This window comes from Myotis lucifugus, unplaced genomic scaffold (assembly GCF_000147115.1).
Source record: "Myotis lucifugus unplaced genomic scaffold, Myoluc2.0 scaffold_0, whole genome shotgun sequence".
Classification (NCBI taxonomy): domain Eukaryota; kingdom Metazoa; phylum Chordata; class Mammalia; order Chiroptera; family Vespertilionidae; genus Myotis; species Myotis lucifugus.
In genome coordinates this window covers 39872300-39893670 of record NW_005871048.1, presented here as the reverse complement: position 1 = coordinate 39893670, position 21371 = coordinate 39872300, and the positions used below count along the sequence as shown (strand labels likewise).

The 21371-nt window shown below is 36.9% G+C and overlaps 1 protein-coding gene across 3 annotated transcripts in view; it reads left to right on the top strand.

Moving 5' to 3' along the window:
- Positions 1-21371, top strand: part of ARHGEF28 (Rho guanine nucleotide exchange factor 28) — a 259431-nt gene that overhangs the window by 164136 nt on the left and 73924 nt on the right. For all 3 annotated transcript variants that reach the window (XM_006081332.3, XM_006081331.3, XM_006081333.3), the window contains 6 exons: positions 1070-1191; positions 4838-5118; positions 10086-10293; positions 13062-13173; positions 16778-16820; positions 21082-21205. In XM_006081332.3, the coding sequence (XP_006081394.1) occupies positions 1070-1191; positions 4838-5118; positions 10086-10293; positions 13062-13173; positions 16778-16820; positions 21082-21205 (890 nt within the window). The remainder of the gene's footprint in view (positions 1-1069; positions 1192-4837; positions 5119-10085; positions 10294-13061; positions 13174-16777; positions 16821-21081; positions 21206-21371) is intronic.

The following is a 21371-nucleotide window of genomic DNA, read 5'->3' as shown; positions in this document are numbered from 1 at the left end:
AAAGGCAACATGATTCCTTCTGTATTCATGCAAAAAAACTCAGTGGAATGTCAGTGAGGACGTCATTTGCTATGGATATAACTTTGAATCTATCCTATTAAATTAATGTACAACTATTGATAATTTATTATAACATACCATGATTAGTATTAATGGCCTGTACCTCACTAATGGCCTTGTACCTCACATTGAACATGGTTAAAACCACTACTAACAAAGTATAATGATAGTGACAATGTTTATCGAGCACTTACTAAGTACGTAGGCATGTGTTAAGTGCTTTACATGTTTGAACTAATTTAATCCTCATAACTATACAATGAGGAAGAATAATAATAATCCACTTTTACAGATGAGGAAGCCCTGTAAAAGTATCTGGAGTTTAGGCAATTTAGCCAAAGACACAAGAAATAAAGCATTCTGGCTTCTCTATGGTTTATTGCCTTCAACTTTTGTTCCCTACAAATACAGTAACACCTCAACTCTCTGGGAAACCTCTTTGAGCAACCTCATCTATTTGGAACAAATCTGAGGACATAGAAGCAAGCAAAAACATTTCTGTAACTGAAATGGAAGCAAAGCTGTGTCTGTGAGAGTATGCATATTCAGCAGGCAGTCCAGAGCCAGAACTGCGAGGCTGCGTGCTATCGCGGGTCCTTTAGTAAAGGGTCTGGAGCCTGAACACCTCAGTGGCACCTGAGGGTCACAGTGCAATCACTGATGCTTCCAAGTGATTCATAAAGTGAATTTTAGTTTAATCTGTTAGAAATTGAAAGCAAAAGTCTCATCGATTTTATGAAAATCTCTCATGATTAGAAAACTAGTGCTTGAAATGGGCACATACTTATCTAGAACGATGCATTCTTTAGGACGGTTTTAGATACTGAGAAGGTTTGGATGTAGAAAACAAAATACTTGCAGGTAGTTCTGTATAAGTGGAGATAGCAAAGTGCCATCTTTAAAAAATATAATCTTGATTGTTTTTTCTTACAGTTCAATTAAGAAGGTAAAGGTTGAATGTAAAATAAATTCCTCCACTTTATTTCTCCTGTGTTCACTTCTCCTCTAGATCGCTCCTGTGATGTCCTCAAAAAATCCAAGCAGCCCCCCAAGTTCCACGCTGCCGGTGGGCTTTCTGACATGCTGAACGGTGGCGATGAAGTCTATGCTAACTGTATGGTGATAGATCAGGTAAGGTGTGACTGATGTTCCAAGGTGGATCTGCCCTCTTTCTAAGCCCGAGCATGTGAGAAATAGATTCAGCATTGCTGTGTTCCTCTGGGAGTTTTAGCCTAAGTGCAGCCCTGGTGATGCTATAGTGGAGTCTCATCATGTGAGCATTTAACTGAGGTCCTTCCTTCAGCACAGCACATCTTACACAAGGCGCACCACCAGGGAGGGGCCTTTGACACTGCCCAAAGAGAGGAGTGTGAGAGCTCTTCTATTGGGGCCAAAATAGGAAATGACAATTGCGAGGCCAGTTTCTTCTCTACAGCTTGTCAGAAAACAAGGTGTGTGTGATTTGATCTTGCAGTATTTGTATTCAAAGCCAGCAGGAGCTGGGTGAGCAAGAGCTGGACGCCAGCCCCATAGGATGCTGTCATATAAATTACTTGTTTAATCCTTACGACACACCTATTAACATGTAATAAGGTTGTAGAGCTTTAATATTAAAGCAGAATGGTGTCGTGTTACAGGGAAGCTGGAACCCTTCAGGGCTCCCCGCCCATTCCCTGATAGAGATTTGTGAGTTAAAGCTCATGAAGGCAAGTGGTTTGTGCATCTACATATGGATTTATCCTTCATTCTTTTCTGAAGCTCAGTCACCCTTGATTTAAAAAATTTAATTTTAAAAATTTATCTTTATTGTTAAAAGTATTATGGATGTCCCCCTTCCCTCCATTGACCCTCCCCTCTCCCATCCCCCAATATAGTTATCGATCAGAAGATTTCTGCACACTCTAATTCAGTGGTTCTCAACCTTCCTAATGCTGCGACCCTTTAATACAGTTCCTCATGTTGTGGTGACCCCCAATTTCATTGTTACAAATTGAACATAATTAAAGCATAGTGATTAATCACAAAAACAATATGTAATTATATATGTGTTTTCCGGTGGTCTTAGGCGACCCCTGTAAAAGGGTCGTTCGATCCCCAAAGTGGTCGCGACCCACAGGTTGAGAACCGCTGCTCTAATTTATGGTAGATTTAAGGGATTCAAGGGTAATTTTGACAACATAATTTCTGTTTTATCCACTAACTTTAAAGCCTAATTCCCATATAAATGCACCATATATATGCTCCTTGAGCAATATGGTATTTTACTCTTTTTGTTGTCAGTGTGCATATATTATACCTTATTACTTATAGATGTTTTCTGTGATATAAACATTTTTTCCTGTATACTAGATCTCAATTTCATTTCCTAGTCAAATATCTCTGCTTTTTTCTTTTTGTGTTATAAAACACTGTTACCTCAAATGCATTGTATAAATGCATAGGGTGGGATGATATTCAAAATGACTAAGATATGAACATCAGGACATGGACATCAGGCTATGAAAACTGGTATATGTTTTGGTATAAAGCAGCTGAATGTGTTCCTATTTATGAAATCTAGAATGAAGCACAGAGTTTAGGACAAAGTGGGAGTCCTGGGGACATTCTTTGAAGATACAGGCTAACTGGACTTGGTGTGCTCTAGCCACGTTCTGATTTTGCTGCTTTTATTCTGTTGCCTTATTTCCTAAGCATTTGCATGAAATGCTTCTTGAGTTCTTAATTTTTTTGGTTGTTCTAAGCCTCAGTGAACACTGAACATTTTCACTTACCTCAAGTAACTAAAATTGTACGACTCGCTATTAGGAGGAGAGAACCGTGTCTTTATTTGTTCTAAGATACATTAAAAATACACTGAACATGAAGTTATGATGTGATTGTTTGGGATTGTTTTGAGTGAGAGAAGTATTGCTCTAGTAATGTGAAGCATACACTTGAAGAGAACTCAAGCAGGCTAATTGATAAACTGAAACATAGCAGAGGATCGCCAAATGCATGCAGTGAAAACAGAAATGAAACTAAAAACCTGGATACAAATCACAAAGTACTCTATGTCAGTGTGGCATAGTTAACATATCATTTATCTCACTGTCCCTATGTCCATTTGAATAACAAGAACAGAGAGTCCAAATTCTGCATTTTTAAAACAATTTCTAGCAATATCTAGAAGAAAATCTTTATCTATTTCCTTCATCCCCTCAACATGGCACAGAAACCTAAAAAGATTGCTAGCTTGTTTGCAATGCTGTTTCCTGTAAATTCTCAAGGTTACCAACCTATCTGATGAGGCAATTCACATGATAAAGCTACTTTGAAAATTACTCTGTCATATAGACTACTTTGAAAACAACAGCATTGTATTTGGACATCATTTCAAGCCTGCTTAATTCAGTACAAAGAATCCCTGTATCCTCTTTATCAGAACTCCTCAAATGTTAATATTTTACTTTATTATCCTCTGAGTATGTGCTGTGTGTATGCAAATGCTTAAGACATATAAATATTTTTTAACTAGTTGAGAGCAAATTGAAAATATAGTATCCCTCAATCTTTTGTGGTGCATTTTCTTAAAAACGTGGGCATTCTCTTACATACGCACATGTAGTTATCAAAACCAGGGAACCATCATCTCTACAGTACTGTTAGCAGTGTACCAATCTTATTCAATGTTAGCCAGTTGTCTCAAAGTCCTCTGTAGCAAAAGTAAATTCACCTACATGAGTTGTAATGAGTTGTCATGTGTTTTTAGTCTCCTTTAATCTGGGACAATTCCTTAGTCAACTTTTATGACATTGATAATTTTACTGATGATGTTATCTTTGGTCTACCAAATTTATTTTCAATAAAGTCATTATTTTAAAAAAATTAAGTATCTTGTGGGAGACAGTTTGAGTCATTGCAAATATCCTGTTATTCATTTGACTTGCACCCATCAGTTTGAGCATTGTGCGATTGTTTTTGCCTTAGTAAATTATCAATTTGATGGTTGATTTAGGACCCTAAATTTCCCCCTTTTGCTTCATTTCCCCTTCACCACTCTATATGTAAATAGTGTCATTCTCTTTCTTTTTACTGTTTTCTCCCCCAGAAGTGATGCCTTTTGATGAGTGATGCCTCAGATCGCCTGTGTCTTTAAGCCCCTTTCTTAGACAGGTGCTTTGATCAACTGGGACTCTTTTTCACCTGTAGACTTTCTCTTCCCATGATAATTGTTAGGGGCCACCTCCCTGGTCTCTCTGCCATGCAGATTTTTGCAGACTGTCCTTTCTGCAAAGGTTTATGGTAAGGGTACGACAGGTTGCTTGCTGAGATTCGGTGTTTATTTCACTATTTCCATGTAATTTGAATTTCAGGGCATTTTCTATTTTCTAGCTATGCTAAGTCCATGCATCTTCTATAGTTTTATTTGTATTTCTGTTTGGTAGTGTTTTATGTGACCACCACTACCTTGTTTACTCAAATTCCTATAAACTGCTTTTTAAGTCAAGCTGCCTGCTCCTTAGTTGTTTTTCTTGAGTATTTAAAGCATTTCCTCTCATTTTGAGTGGTTCATAAAATCGTAAAATGCTCAGTTGGTCTTTTTCCTTTTGTGAATTATGGGATAGCAACCAGGTGAACAAAAACATCATGAAAGAATTTTCTGCTTATATGAAACAAAACAAGAACAAGTAAGACAAGATAAGTAAAGTGGAAGGTTTTTAAATTGGGAGAAATTTATTCTTAACTAAGCCTATCTGTCCTGCTTTTGCTTAGGGAATACTTTTCTTTTGTCTACCAGGTTGGTGATTTGGATATTAACTATATAAACCTAGAGGGAGTCACTACACACACCTGCCCTGAGTCCATGGATTCTACTCTGACACCTCAGAGCGGCAAGCATATCCTTTCTACCGAAACCAGCCCTGGCGGGCACCCGCTCGATGAGAACAAGGAAGTGACATCAAACACTGAGGCCCAACAGTCCTTCACATCGCCATCTAGTTCATGTGCTTCCAACTTAAATCTTTCTTTTGGTCTTCATGGATTTGAAAAGGAACAAAGTCATCTAAAGAAAAGAAGGTAAGGTACTCTATTTTAGAGGGAAATATAGAAAATCAAAGAACCTTATAGCGGAAATTGGAAAATTCTATTTTATTTTCTATTGTTCCTACCATTTTTGTCTCTACATAAAAATGTTGCCCCTTTTTGGTTTCTATATTCCTTGATTTGAAAGTAAGACAGTTAAGGAAACTGGCAAAAAAACAAAATAGAAGAAACCCATAACTTTGGCAATATTTTCATATTTTAATGAAAATGCATATAATGGAAACTCCCATTTATGTTGATAGAAGTGAAAATTGTCTAAAAACTTTGGAAACTAATTTGGATATGCATTTTATCACCCAGCAGTTTTACTTCTGTGTTTTAAGAGACATGTGGATGAGTACTTATAGAGCAGAAAATAACCCAAATGGGGAATGAGTAGATAAATTACAGTATAGTTACACAAAGGAGTGCTATACAGTAGGAAAAATGAACTACAGCTACATACATGACATGCATCACAGAAACACAAAGTTCAACAAAAAGTAAGGGACAAAGTACTTCAGTTAGATGTCGTTTTTATAAAATGCAAGCCAAAACAAAATCAAACAATTTATTATTATAGGGCCAATACTTAGTGCTTAAGCTATTAAAAAACAGACAAACAAGATAACAAAGAGGGGGAAAAATCCCCAAATTCAAGATAGTTATTACATCCAGTGGGGAAAGTAGGGAATGAGAATGGAAAGGAATAAAAAGGGTTCAATGGTATGGCCAATGTTCACGTTTCAAGTTGGGTGGGATCATAGGTGTTTTATTTTTATGCTCTGTAATCTTGCACATATTTTCAAAATATTTATTTGAAATACAAAAGTGTTATTTGTGCAAAAGTATTAAAACAACAGTTTTGATATGATAGTACATATTTACATGTGTGTGTACACATGTATGTTTGTATTTTTGCATCTGTTTCTTGTCCATCCATTCATTGTCTATTTTCTTTAGGAAATAGACCAATTTCTGTTAATTTCATTTTATTCTGCTGTTCACTTTCCTTAGATAATAGCTTATTTCTCTTCCCCAGGCCCAAGGCCTCTGATTGTATGCTCATTTTCACACATAAAATCTGAATGTAGAATACACACACGTGAGTGTGTATGTAATTATTTATCTACGAATGAGCATCCACATAGGTAGATAAGTGTCCAGCAGAGATTTAATTGGTCAGAAAGAAGAGCGAGGGAGGAGAAGCAGCAATCTCCAGGTGCCAACCCCTGTGCTGTACTTTACACGGATATACGAGCACTTGCGGTTGGAACACTATAAACAGGTGTTGGTACCAAGGGTAATGTCTGATACATAAATAATGATTTTCTTTAGATTCGTATTTTTTGGAATTATAGTTTAAAAGATGCCGAGTGGTCATGGCTGTAAATTAAGTTGATGGGACACTTTGGGTTCTCCACATATCTGTTTGCAACAAGAGGCGGTCAGTCAAAGCAAGTGTCTATACAGTTCTGCAAGCACAGATTGAACTGTGTGTTATCAGTGCGTTCTCGTGGAATCCTCGGGATCTGTCCAGCTTGTGATCCAGTCTCTAGAAGTGAATGAGCTCTTTAGGAATAGAGGCAGGGAAGGGTGCACGTGGTCTCTTGTTCTGCTTATGCAAACATTTTCTGATGATGGTCCTGTTCTGGTATGTTTAAACATCTCGCTGCGGCAGCTAGAATTTTGCCACCTTAAAATATAAGAAAAAATTATCCAGTTTGAAAAAAGGCAATTAGAAACCTCGGTAAAAATGTCACAGCTGATGGGGGGTGGTGGGAGAGGGTGGCAGACAAGGAGAGGAAGATGTACTGAGAGAAAAACCTTCCAGCTAGTGTTGCGGACAATGTCTCCTGCACATTCTGTCTCTGGAAAATGTAGGAATGAGAAGAAAGGACTTGTGATCCCCAGCAAGCCCCATTTTGACCCTGGGATGGCCATGGGACCCCCCTCACTGGTGTCATGGTGGGGGTGTGTAATACAAATGATAATGAACTTGAAGTGAACTATACCCCTTTTTAAAAATAAGCGAATCATAGGCTGAGAGGCAAGGAGGAGAAATTTGGGGGCACACAATAAAAACTGAGGTTAACACAGGGACAAAGCTGGCTGGGACCCAAGTTTTCTAAAGTTTAAAACAATATTTTGGTGAAAGTAAAATTGTATGCATAATATGTAACCATTATGTTATTTAAAATTAATAGGTATTTTAAGAAGTTACAAGGGGGAAATAAGCAATGCAACACTTATTTTAACAAACTTTACAGCAAAAAATTAGTTGATAGAAGACAAGTTTTGTTCTGTTCTAAAGTATATCTTTAAAACCATTTTTGTGTCTTGTTTTTCCACAGTAAGAAATGCTTGTCACACCATGAGTCCCCCCCCCCCCCATTCACATAAAGTTTAAATGTTTTATGAAATAACATGTGGAATGTATTCTGATATTTTTTACTCTATACTATTTTAAAAGAAAATTCTGGTCACAACCTACTGAATCAATTTCATAGCCCACTAATGGGATTTTGAAAAATGGTATTATAAAATGAGAACCTAGAGGTAATTCTGAAAAATAATGTCTATAATATTGAATATCTTAGATTAATAACTTAACAAAGAAAAACTGTAACCCAATTTAGATGAAGAGGAAACGAACGGTTTTCAAGTGTAGTATGCAAAATAAAATAATACTCCCTAATCCTTCTAAGATTTATTCATAGTGATGGAGAAATGCTGTATATACCTGGAAAGGCTTGTACTAAAATAGGATATTCTTGCAGGCAGCTGACTATTTGAACTAATTTTCATTAGTATAGAGATCACAAGTTGGAAGACAAACACAGAGGCACAAGATATCAGCAAACCTTTGACCTCCCACCCCACCCCCAGATCTCTTTCTACCCTCAGGTGATCATTGAATTAAGGAAACTACACACCACAGCACCGTAATTACATCACTATAACATTCAGAGCACTGACATTTACTGGGAGGTTTTTCTTAACACCAAGCTTTAGTTTTTTATGAGAAATACATATTTTTGTTGTTAATCCTCACCTGAGGGATATGTTTTTTCCATTGCTTTTCACAGAATGGAAGGGAGGGAGAGAGAGAAACATTGATGTGAGAGAGATACATTGATTGGTTGCCTCCTGCACATGCCTGATCAAGGATGGGAGCAAACCACAACCCAGGTACGTGTCCTTGATCCAGAATCAAATCTGAGACCCTTCGATGTATGGGCCACTGCTCTAACCACTGTGCAGCACTGGCCAGAGCGATAAATAATTTTATGTACTCCAACATATTTTAGTGCTGAATTAAAAGTGTGAAGTCCACCTCCAATTTATCTTTCCTTTCTCAGTGCCAAGGTGAAGGGCCTCAATGTGTTCTTTAAGGAGAAAATTCCACTTTTGAAACCTCAGTGGTGCCAGGCCTGGCCTTTGCTTACTTACAGGTTTGCCGGTGCCCAGTAGGGCCCATGAAAAAGTTCAAGGACCAGAGACTGATCTTAGTGTTTGGACTAGAAACACATATAGGACCATGTGTCATGTAATTTATTAAGTTGATATTCAGTGGCTATTAAATAGCCTATGTTTTTTTTTTTTAAGAAAAGTAACCCAAATGAGTTATTCAAAGTTTATTTTCTAGTTATATTTCATAATCAAGATGGTTTCATTATATTGTTCTTAAATTTTATCTTCAGAACTGTAACAACCAAAGAAAAATACATTAAAAAAATGCACTGTTTGTTTTTTCTTTTGTTGCTTTTTGTTTTATATACAGACAACAGAATAGTAGTTACCAGGAAGGATGGGGGTCAGGGGAGGACAAAGAGGGTACAGGGGATCAAATCTATGGTGCCGGGAGGAGATGAGGCTTTGGGTGTGAGCAAACAATGGAGTTTACAGATGTTGTTTTATAAATTGTACACCTGAAATTTATATAATGTTATGAACCAATGTTACCCTGGTAAATTTAATTTTAAAAATTCACCGTGCCGTGAACATGCCAGTAAAAGCTGTTGACCTCAGAGTTTGGTTTAAAATGTGAATGTTAAGGAATGAGCCAGGAATGTGGAAGGTCACATTCTTTCCTTTAAATTCCATGGTTATCACAGTTACACGAGGAGAGAAAAGCTTTATAGTTCAGCGGAGTTACTACCTGCTTCTGGGATGGATTTTCATGGGATGATTTTTAAACGTTTCTAAACATGATAATTGAATATGACACATTTGGGACCTCCCTGGGTTCCTGCCTGACCCGGGTCGTGACAGCAACTCTGGGTGAGACCTTTGCACATCTCTCCTTCCCGGTGCCTCCGCCCCCTGAGCTCTCCGGCCCGGGGACACAGAACGCCACTCAGCATATGCTCACATGCAGATCCCCCAGAGCCGCCCCCCAAACAGCCCAGTGGCTCTGTTTTGTCTGCATTTTTAATATGTGAAGGGTAACTATTTGGGACTTGCCGTAATCACATTTACAAAACAGAAATTGGATAACACTAACTTGAACCAGCTTTTGTTTCTTAGAGTCCTGACATGGCTTTAGCTAGGTAGAAATGTTCACGTGGGGAAGCAGCGTTTTGTTGAAAATGAAGATATTTGGGGGAAGAAAAACAATAAAAACTACTTAAATATAAATTTTATTAGAAATTGGCCCTAGCCGGGTAGCTCAGTTGGTTGGAGCATTGTCTCAATACGCCAAGGTTGTGGATTGGGTCCCTGGTCAGGACAGATACGAGAATCAGCCAAGAATGCATAACTAAGTGGAACAACAAATCAGTGTTTCTTATTCTCTCTCTTTCTCTCAAATCAATAAATAAAAGTAAAAAAAAAAAAAGAAGAAATTAAATGCGTAACCATTATACTTTATACCAGTGAAGAATTTGAATTCAGAGAAATAGAAACCAACTCTGTTGGCTTCCTGGGTTTTTAACTTATTTGCTTACCTTGTGCTCCAGTTCCAGCCTCGATGCCCTGGATGCAGACAGTGAGGGGGAAGGGCCTGCGGAGCAGGCACACCTGTGCTACACGCCCGAGTCGCAGGGTTCCTCCAGAACCGGGATTCCCAGTGGGGATGAATTAGACTCTTTTGAGACCAACACTGAACCAGATTTTAACATCTCCAGGACTGAGTCACTTTCTCTATCAAGTAACCTTCAGTCAAAGGTATTCTGATTGGTATTAATGTGGCTTATTCTAAGCGGGGAAAATGTGTTGTCTAAATCTATCCATCTCTGAAAGACAAATGATGTTTTATTCACACGTGTAAACTTTTTTTTTTGGAGGCCTCATGCGCTGGCTGATTGAGCCTGTCTTTTTCATCTTTCCCACTCTAATCTGTATGGTCCTTACTTACAAGGGACGATTTGTTTTCATCAGTTCAACACTAGTACATATAACCTTTCACATACTTGGAATATTTTACCATTGTCCATAATAATTCCTACTATCATCTCTTAAGCAAAGGGAGAAAAACTGGTAGTATTCAGTGGGTTTCTGATCAAACTTGTTTTGCTCACATAAACTTTTGCTTGGCCTGGGGGATGAGGTAAATCATGTTACTAAGGCAGATGATGTTTGTTTAGCATTCCTGCTGCACGAGCGAATCTGGAATCCCATAAACTTTGTCAATTTTTCCATAGGAGACAGATTTTCTCTCATTGGCACTTTCACATGGGATTTCATTTTGTTGTGGTTGTTTTTTATTTCTTTTTCGTTTTCTTTTCTTAAATTGAGTTTATTGAGATGGCATTAATTAAATTATACAGGTGTCAGGTATACAATTCTACAACACATCATCTGTATTGTATACCCGTGCTGTCTTGCAGCGAAAGCCCTTTTGTATTTGGATATGCTTTCTTCCTGTTTGATTTGTATTATTATTCATTTTTTTCTTCTTAAATTGAGTTTTCTACTATAAAATAATGTGTGCTATGTCCAAACGACTCTTTACCATGAACACATGGCTGTTATGATAACACTTTATGTTTATAGTAGAGTGTACAATATACAAACATGTTTTATGTATGCACAACATCTAGTTTTATCACAACTCCCCTCAGACATAAGAGGTTTATTGTAATTGTTGAGCAGATGAGGTTCTGCAGCGGTGAGATGTCTTGTCTTGGTTACCCATGATGGCGAATAGTCAGAACTCAAATCCAGGCCTGAGTCCCCTCCCTCAGCTCTGAAGCCTGTAGAACTGTCAGAATCTTTTGAATCCAAAGATCATGTGATATTTCTGGATAGTCAGAAATGAGTATGCTTGTCGATGGAGATCCTTCTTAGTTTTGCATTTTGGATGGAATTGTGAAACACTCATCATTATTTGGGATGAAAAGTAATTTCATCTTTGTGAAGCAGTTCAGTGTTGTCCACTTTGAAGAAGAATATGTCCATTAAAGCAGTGGTCGCCAACCGGTGGTCCGTGAGGTCCGAAAGGTTGGTGACCCCTGCTTTAAAGTATAGCTAGCCTTGCCTCTGAAATTACCTTATGTTACCTTTTACCTGAGGCTTTTGGGTAATTCTCCAAGTCCCATTATTATAAAAAATGACAACCATCTATGACTTTAGTGCAGAGGATGGCGTTGGGCGAGGGCCCTCTGTGGCAAGCTCACTGTTAGGGTTATAGAAAAGCTTGGACTGGCTTTCCTGACATTCAATCCCAGAAGGCTCTCCCTAATAAGTCAGCCAGGGGGCCACAGCTCAAGGCCCCTTGAAGCAGGATCAGACATCTATTTTCAACATTGCCCCAGGCTCTTTATATGGAAGAACTTAGAAAAACCATGCGTTTTCACTTAGGAAGAACAAAAGAGAACTGGGAAGGACAGTTGCTGATGGCTCAGTTTTAGTAGTAAATTGTGCATTACTTTATTCAGCCCTAATTTTAAGTGCTATCTTACAAATGGATGGGTGGGATGGATCCTAAGGCTACTAGGCCTCTCTCTGGTGGATGGGAGTTGGGTTCCATAGATGGCTTTAGTGGTGTTCTATTGCATATTCATTTAAATTTTCTAGAATATGTAAGAAACCATGTTTTATTATCTTGCCATCTTGCATTTTCCATACATTAATGTTGTAACAGAAATTGTATGTAATTGGGATAACAAAATGACAGGTCATTTAAAAGGAATAAAGATACATAAATCAGTGAAATTCAAACATCATCCCAGGAAGTGCTGGGTGGAAATCTATTACAAGGTAAGCACAGCCTAGGAAGATTTTTATAGTAACATTATAAACTTAAACAGCTATTTGGAAGTTTTTTAAACCCCTCCTATTATAAGTGGCTATCCCTCTACCTTCTTATCTCTTGTTAAGCATAGAGATAAATATTAATATAGAATTTTGATTGAATGCTACAGTGGAAAAGAAAAATAACTGGCAATTCAGGTGAACAAAAGTCAAACTCGTTAAATATATAGAGAAAAGTCCTTTGACTTAATTTTTCACTTTTAACTAACTTGGAATGTCATAATTGCATCCTAAAGTATATATAGGAACTATTCCCCAAGCTTCAAAGAGACAATAAAAATTTAAAAGTTATGAGAGTCAAACAGAAACAATAAGATTATAAAAACAGATCCAGAGACAGAGAACAAAGGGGGAGAGATCAACCAAAGGACTTGTATGCATGCATATAAGCCTAACCAATGGACACAGACACCAGGGGGGTGAGGGCATGAGTGGGAGGGTGGTGGGGGGGAATGGGGCGATAAGGACACATATATAATACCTTAACCAATAAAGAAATATATATATATATATATATATATATATATATATATATAATTTAAATTGGAAAAAAAAGATTACAACAGAAATATTCAGGTTGAAACCTTTACAAAGATGCTGATTTAGTAACACTCATGGTGAACATATACTTTCAAGACCTGTGTAGCATTTTTAAAAAACTTTATTATGATCTCTTTTAGGAATCACTACTTTCTGGAGTCCGCTCACGTTCTTATTCCTGCTCATCACCCAAAATTTCTTTAGGAAAATCTCGGTTGGTGCGTGATTTTACAGTGTGCAATGCAAGTGAAGGTGAGCACCACTTACCACGCGTCTTCGAAAGCATTCTATTCCAGGGCAGAGTTTTAGTAAAAGTACATAAAATATTCAAGGGCAGCAGGCAAGAGTTTATTTTTACAATTGATTTTTCTAAGTTTAGCAAAGTCTTTTTTTCATTAGATAGAGAAGTTAAAGATCCGATTTTGATGAAATTAAAAATTTGTACACATATCTCTGTTGATTCTTTGAATAAAATGTAGTCCTCAAATTGTGTAAACTATAATTTATTCTAGGTTCATTATTGTGAGGGCTTTCGAGGATTTTATTTAAGTAAAGTATAAAAATTACTCTTCCTCTATATATAAATTGCTGAAATAATCTAACTCCTCAGAGGCAAACCATTACAAAATAGATTTTCTTTCATTATTTAGCAAGGGATTTTAGGGAAATGAAATAAGAGAACATATTTGAAACATGAGTAAATGTATCTCAAGGTTTTGTGTGGCAATGTAAGCATTCAGAAATGTAACTTTTATGCAATGACATTTTAATTTAAATATAGTATACCTATAGAAAAGGGTGTAAATTATAAGCATATAGTTTGATGAACTTTTAAAAGTGAATTCAGATAAAGAAATAGAGCAATTACAGGTAACTCAGAGCTGCCCTGGTAGCACCTCTCAGTGACTGTGCCCCTTTTCAACTTGATTTTGAAATGTAATTATTTCATACTTCTGTACATAATATATTATGTAAAAATTGCATTTCAAGACATATTTGGAAGTGTTCATGCTACTCTGTAATATATAGCATTATAATAAAATTTTTGTCAATGTATTAGATAATGCTTTTTTGGGTTATCCTTAAGAATCTTAAAAGATTCAGAAAACAAGAGATGTGCTTAAGTACTCTCAACTTCTCAGTGTAGAATATTTAAAATAGGATTTGTTTTACACCTTTTCTTTCCTTTTAAAATTCTTTATTACATTGCTATTTTGCATTTTATGCTATGTAGAATAGTATTGTAAGCATAATCTTTGTGCTTGGAGCTCCCATCCTAAACACGGCCTTAGGTATGGAAGATATTCAATAAATATTTGTTGAACAAATATGGTAGTCAAGATACTTCAAATACAACACAAGTGTTACTAGGTGTGTCCCCTGCGCGGCCCCCCTTCCACTCCCACCCCCCCAACCGCTGTCGCCCTTTCTGGGAAGTCTTTTGGAAGAGGAGAAAGCAAGACTACTCATATGTTGTCCATGTTAATTTTTGGAATGGGAAGATAGAGAAAAGAACTAAGAGAAGAAAGGGGTACAATTATTCTTTAGAGGACAGGAAAAGATGGATTGAATTTGTCCTGGATTTTTTAATTTTATTTTAATAACATGAGTATTTCTAAGATCTCCAGCTTTACCTAATTTTAGTTTAGGTTCGGAGTCCTCTTAATGGCAGCTTGATAACTTTCCACTCAGAGTCCTAGGTAACGAATTCACTTTATACCATAGCTATTTGGAAAACACCTTTAAGTCTTCTATGAAATGTGCAAAATGGCAGCCTTGTCTTTATATCTGAAATATCCCTGATTTTCCAAGTCAGACCCTTTCAAGTTTGAAATTGTTGAGCAGATGACTAAGAGGAAATTTATTGTTTATAAGGGGAAAGAGCCCTCCCTTGTGAATTCTTCAATGAATAAGGAAGGGTATCTCTGCCTAACATACAATCTTTAACTCTTGGCATTTGAATTAGAAAGAATAAAAACTCACATCCTTTGGTTTTTCTGTGAATAAAAGCTTATCTTTAGACAGTATATTTTAAAACAAGGCTATTTGAACGATGTTTGCTATTCTCCAAAAGTTAAGAATTACAAACAGGTAATTTAGATTAAGGCTACACACTAAATGTATAGATTCCAACAGATACTCCTGTATGGTGGCAAATGTTTGGATTGACACCATTTATCTTAGCCACAACTATTGGATTATGAAGAATAAATTAACTCTTAAGGAAGAAGGAATACTTTTAACTGTGATCAAAGCACAGGTATGAAAACGTGACCAGTTCAAAGATGTATTCTAATTTTCAGTGTTTAGTTTGCTTAATCAAGGGTGAATTGATATTTGTGGTGTTAGAAATCTTATCTCAGTGAGTTTTGAGTAGTCCTAAACATTTTCTCTATTTCAATAGACTCCGATTCTCCTTTTGCCCCAGTGAAAAACTCCCATATATGAGCTGTAATACAGTTATATAAAGATAGGATGGCCTTTTTGCCCTTTCTATTTTTATTTGTGATCTCTCTTCCTTGTCACTTCCAAAGGGCTACTATTGTCATGTCTCATCCTTTTTTTTTTTTGAGCCAAGAGTACAATGGCAGCAACTTTATCACTTAACGCTTGTAGACATAAAATCCAACCCTATACATAATTCCCTTTGGTACATCATAGGTTTAGATAGAAAGGGACATTGTCAATATTGTGATGATAATTATAACCTTACCAAGATGGACAAAAGTGTTCTACACTTAGGCATCTGAGGAGTGAACTAAATGTACTTTTGGAAATGACTGTACACTGATGGATGGAATCTCTTTAGACTTTGTCCAGTTGGCTGAGTCTGGTTCTGTTACCTTATTAGCTCGATTATTTTGGATAAGAAGATTTATTCTCTTGGTACCTCTTGAACCTCAGCCTATTTACAATAAAGATACTGATTTCTACCCAGGAATTAATTTGTGGAACATTTAATAGCAATAAAATAAAGTCTTCAATTCTTCAAAGAAGATTTTATGTTACCTACAAGATAGAATAAGGTTTGGCATTGATATTTACACATTTTAGGGATATGTATTTATTAGTGTTCCTTCTTACATACCTGGCCCATCTTCTTTGCAATTTAGTTTTGCCTCTTCAAGCTTCTGGATTGTAATGGTAAAGGATTTGTCCCTGCTCTGTAGATGGTGTGCTCCACAGTGGCCGCTCCCTCCATCAGTCTCTCTCACTGTCTAAATCAGTGGCTCTGCTCCATCCCTGTAGTAAGTACTCCAGTTCCTTCCGAAAACCAGATGGCGCTGAGCTGCTTGCATGAGCCTGTCCTTCTACCCCCCAGAAGTCCAATGGGACAGGTGGTCTTCCCTTCCCCATGAGCCACAAGGCGCATCTCTGAACTGGCTGCTGCTAAGATTTTGTAAAGGCATTGCAGATCTATTCAAATGGGCTCTTTCTTAGACTGGCCTTCAAGACTTTCTTTTTAGCTTTGCTTAAAAAATAGCTAAGGCATCTGTTGATTCTGTATGTTGGGAAATTAGTGTTACAAATAAGGGATGAAGCTCTGGTGAGAAATATAAAAAAAAGATAGAACTGGTTTTCTGCACTTCTGAAAACATTTGCTGCCCTTGCTGATGCTAACTTTGTTCATAGCATCGTTAACTGTTGCCATGTTTTGGCCTCTTCCCCATTCCCTCCAAACTAGGAAAGTGGTAAAGATACCCAGAGCAATGATCTACTTATATAAAGTGACGTATTTTCTCATAACTGGTGGTGTACATAATGACAGAATAGGGTGGAGTATGTGCATTTCAGACTAACATGTGACTGCTAGCTTGTCTGCCTTGGTTTTCATTTTATTTTCTGTGTCTTTTAGAGCAAAGAGCGTACAGTTTACCAGAGCCGCCAGAAGAAAAAAGGTATTTTAACTGTTCCAAATTTCCGGAGGCACTGCTCGGTCCACCTTTGGAAATGTGTGCACATCATTTTGGATACTTGTTTAATGGTTTGTGAAGTTTCTGTGCAATGGGCCTGCCTGAATCCTTGGCTTCCTTTGTGTCTGTATAGGCGACTAGCTGCTCCTTTCAGTCCCCAGATGTGCAGGCCTCCAGACTGGGGACAGAGTATTCTATTGGGTTATTGTCAAAGCCAAACACTTATAGCATACAGGACCACGGGGAGCAGTGTGAGGACCACCTGCTTTAGAAAGGCATCGGGCCCTGGTCTGCTAGCTTACTTGGTTAGAGCATCATCCTGAACGCCAAGGTTGCAGGTTCAATCCTCTGTCAGGGCATATAAAAAAAACAACCAATGAATGCATAAATGAGCGGAACAACAAATCTATGTTTCTTTCTCCCTCCTTTCCTCTCTCTCTCTAAAATTATTTTATTTTAAAAAAAGAAAGAAAATTGAAAGGCATCAGGATTTGGCTAGGTAGGCCCGCCATGACAAGAAGCTTTATTTACTATGACAACAGGTCCTGGGCGGTCAGTTATAGAAAGTGCCTAAACATCTGTTACCTGTCTGTAGGGAGTAGTGTGTAGGAGTGTTAAGTTTGAAACAAAGAACACGTAATGTTGAAAGCTCTTTAAACATCATCAGTTTTCTAATTGATATACAGGTTTGAAAGCTTTGTGCCTAAGCACCTCTCCTCCTCCCCCAAATAACTGTCAATTGGAGTTTGGGAAGTTGACTAGGGAGCAGGCAAGACTTTGAGTTCTTTTGGCCTCAAGTAACTAACCATGCGTGAGCCCCACTGTGAAATAGCCTGGGGTTATGTCAGAAATGGCAGAAATGTTTGGCATTAAGAGAATATATGAAAAAGAGAAAATGGTTTTAATTTTGGTGATATTAATGCTGAAACTCTGAAACCTTTTACTATATAGATCAAGGTAGACTATTGTGATTTAAGTCTTGGAATAAAAGTATTAATAAGGAAAAGCCTCCTTTTGTTTATTCTTATATTTTGAGACCAAAATAGAAGCTTTGAGTTGAGAAAACCAGAGGAAGACTAAGAATGCCCTTTAAGAACAGGAAGCTGAGGAAGATGGCAGTATGGCAATGATGATGATGATGGCAGGAGCAGAATAACTGACCATTATTGGGTGTGTTTTTTGGTGGTTTGTGCCATTTGGAGCTGCTTACTTTATTACTCCTTTTGAGCAATTTATTAATTCTGGAATTTTTTCATCATCTTGGTTGTCATTTTGATTAGCAGTCTTCCTTCTGCCATCTTTCTCACAGTTGAAGAAGTACTGGACTGATTGTCAAGATTTTTTAAATAAAACATTTATTTTTCATTAGGAGAGGGAGGGATTTAAGGCTAGAAAAACCAATGTTTTCCATTTTCTGTCATTCTGTTTTTTATTCTTTCTATTCTTTATTGCCCCCTAATCCACATCCTGAAAGCATCTGACTTTCTCAGTCATATCCCTTAGTGCAGCGATTTTCAACCTTTTCCAACTCCTGGTACACAAACTGATTCCTTAAATTCTGTGGCACATGAAAAACATATTTTTTGCCAATCTGGTAAAATTTTGATTCATTCACACTGGATGGATATATTGTTGGCTGTTGTCATTTTTTTTTAATTTGGTAGTCCAAAGGAAAAGAGGTCAGTGTCTCTGACTAAATAGTCAAGCATTGCATGTTTTAGAAATTTCGGTGGCACATTGGTTGAAAATCGCTGCCCTGGTGTATCTAGTAGAGTAGATATTTTATCTCACCTGTTCTGTTCCTGATATCTTGTTGGATATGCCAGGAAGAGCCCTGGCCATACCTGTGGTTTGCTTTGCTCATGATGTACATATTTACTTGAGGGTCCTCCTACACTGGCATTTTTATGTATATTAATCACTTCATTTCTGAATGCAGCCAGGTAAATGGGGAGCTCACTCCAGACCTTGCAGGCTCATTTCTGCAGAGCTGACACACTACCTATCCTAACTTCTTAAACGCTGTATGGCATGACTCACTTATTTTATTGCCACCAGCTGTCTTAAATTTACTGCATCTGTTACTTTCTATTAAGAAAATTTTTGAGCAGTTGAGTGTTCAAAGAAGTCACACTGTGTCAACTTTCAATTTGGATAGTGAGAACTTTTTAACATTTAGATGCCCAGTTTTAATTTCAAAAATAGGTTATAGATATAATAAATTAGGATTAAGATGTTCTTTAGATATTTTAAATATCTACTTACCAATTAAAAAGGCAATACCAAGAGACTCTGAAGAATGGAGCTTGTAGAACTTTACTGTGGGTGATTCCACTGGGCATCAAATTGATAATAGAGCTTAGGCATTCTTGTTCTGGGATGTTGAAAGACTTTAAATTATTTCCCCCAAGATTCTTATAAATTGAAAGCTATTTAAATTCTGTTGTGAAATCAGTTGAGGATCTTGCCCTTCTCAGTTCTTCACTACAGTACTTACTTGTTATATAGATTATTATTGTTTACATGATCATGTCTGAGGCCTTATCAGCCTTTGAGCTTAAAAGTTAAGTGGTATAATTTTACGTAATTTTGTAGAAGTATGTAGAATACATGGTAAATTGTGGTGCATGTATACTTTTTAAATCAAAACTGAAACGTCGTTCTTGATATTCTCTTCTGTAGCATGGTGATTTGGAATATAGTTGGGTACATATTTTCTTTTATTTGAGAGAGTTTAGTTGTGTTCCTGCTGGGAAGTAGAAGAGAGGACTTCTTGAGTTCAAAATCCACATTGACCTCACATCTCACCATTCTTTACTTCTGAGATTTAGTCTACTCAGCTTACTACTGTTCTCTTAGGTAGTGGGTGGCACCTTTTATGACTCAAATGTGTTTTTCTCCCAAAGTGAGCCTGTTGAATATTATACCACGAGTTTTGAAAATTAGGATGCTTAAGACATAAAAGATATGGAATTTTACAGGTTATATTCATCAGTCAGTTATCTAGGGAGTGGCTGTGAAGTAGAAAGGAAATAATAGGATCTGAGTTCCTTTTTGTTACTCTGAGCAGTTGTAGGATACATTCACTTCTACTCACCCTCTTTCCTTTCTGGCTTTTTCAACTGTTCTCTCTAAGTAGCAAACCCAGTTTCACTTACTGTGCAGGATTTGAAAAGCAGGACACTATCCTGATTATGCCTTTGGATCTGCATGACCAAGAGGCAGCTCTGAAGCCATTTATTTATTTTTAAAAAACACACATTCCTAAGTTTGAACTCTCCATTATCTAGTATAGAGGTTAAAGAACTTAAAGTTTTGTTTAATATGTACCAGGTAAATACATTTTATATTTAAGTGTGAGAAGGGCCCTTTGGAAATACTCGGTCTACAAAAGTGTTATCTGGTTTGACAAGATATATACTTAGGTTGATATTTAACATATTCTCTCTTTCTCTGTTATATATTAGAAATATAAGACTATCAGAGAAAAGTTCCAGGGGAAATATCATTTTTCATAGCTGGGACTTATTTTTCATAAAGAATGATTTTATGGATTAGAGGTAAATAAATGATGTTCAGTGTGTTCATGGATTGGGTACAATTGCCTCTAGCTTGCCTCTTATTTGGGGAAGTATCCACAGTTTTCTCTCCTTTGTAATCTAGAGAGTTTCAGGTTGCAAATAGCCTGACTGAGTAGGAGAGACAGAATCAGGAGGCAGACAGCCTGTTTCTCAGGCTGTATTGACAAAGGAAATATCTGTCTGCTGAGTATTATCTCTATGTTCCAAAAATACAGAAAATACAGTTTTTTATTGTTGGTTTTTTGGCTTCTCTGTGTTGGAGGAAAATTCTGTTAGTATAATAAACAGAGAGATGATTTTCGGAGTAAAATTACAAGTCTGAGTTATCCTTTATTTCTCCAGTATTTTATTATGAAAAAGTGTAAAGTATACAGAAAAATTGAAAGAATTATATACTGAATACCTACCTCTACCACTTATATTCTGTAATTGTTAGTTGTTAGTCTGTGAGCTAGTTGCTTTATCTATCTACCTACCCATCTATAAGATATATTTTTAATAGTTTCTATCTTTATCTTTAGAATAACAATTAAAACTGAACAAATCTATATGTGTAAATATATGTATAAAACATGTACTAATATATATGTGTAAAAGCATATGCTGTATTTTACTCCCTCTTTAAATCCTATAAGCCATGAATGAATACAGATTATTTTTTGTAGAATTCCGGAAGAAGAATGGGATAAATACATCATACCTGCCAAATCGGATTCTGAAAAGTACAAAGTGAGCCGAACTTTCAGCTTCATCATGAATCGGATGACTAGCCCTCGGAATAAATCTAAGGTAGTTAAGGTTTGGTGCCTATCATGCAGAAACATAGATGGCTGAGTTTCTCAGCAATTAGTATAGTTTCCCCTCCCCCTTTAAAATCATTTACCTCAGATTTTACACATACTTGAAGACCTGTATGTTTTATATGGAGTATTGCCTAAGTCAGTGGTCAGCAAAC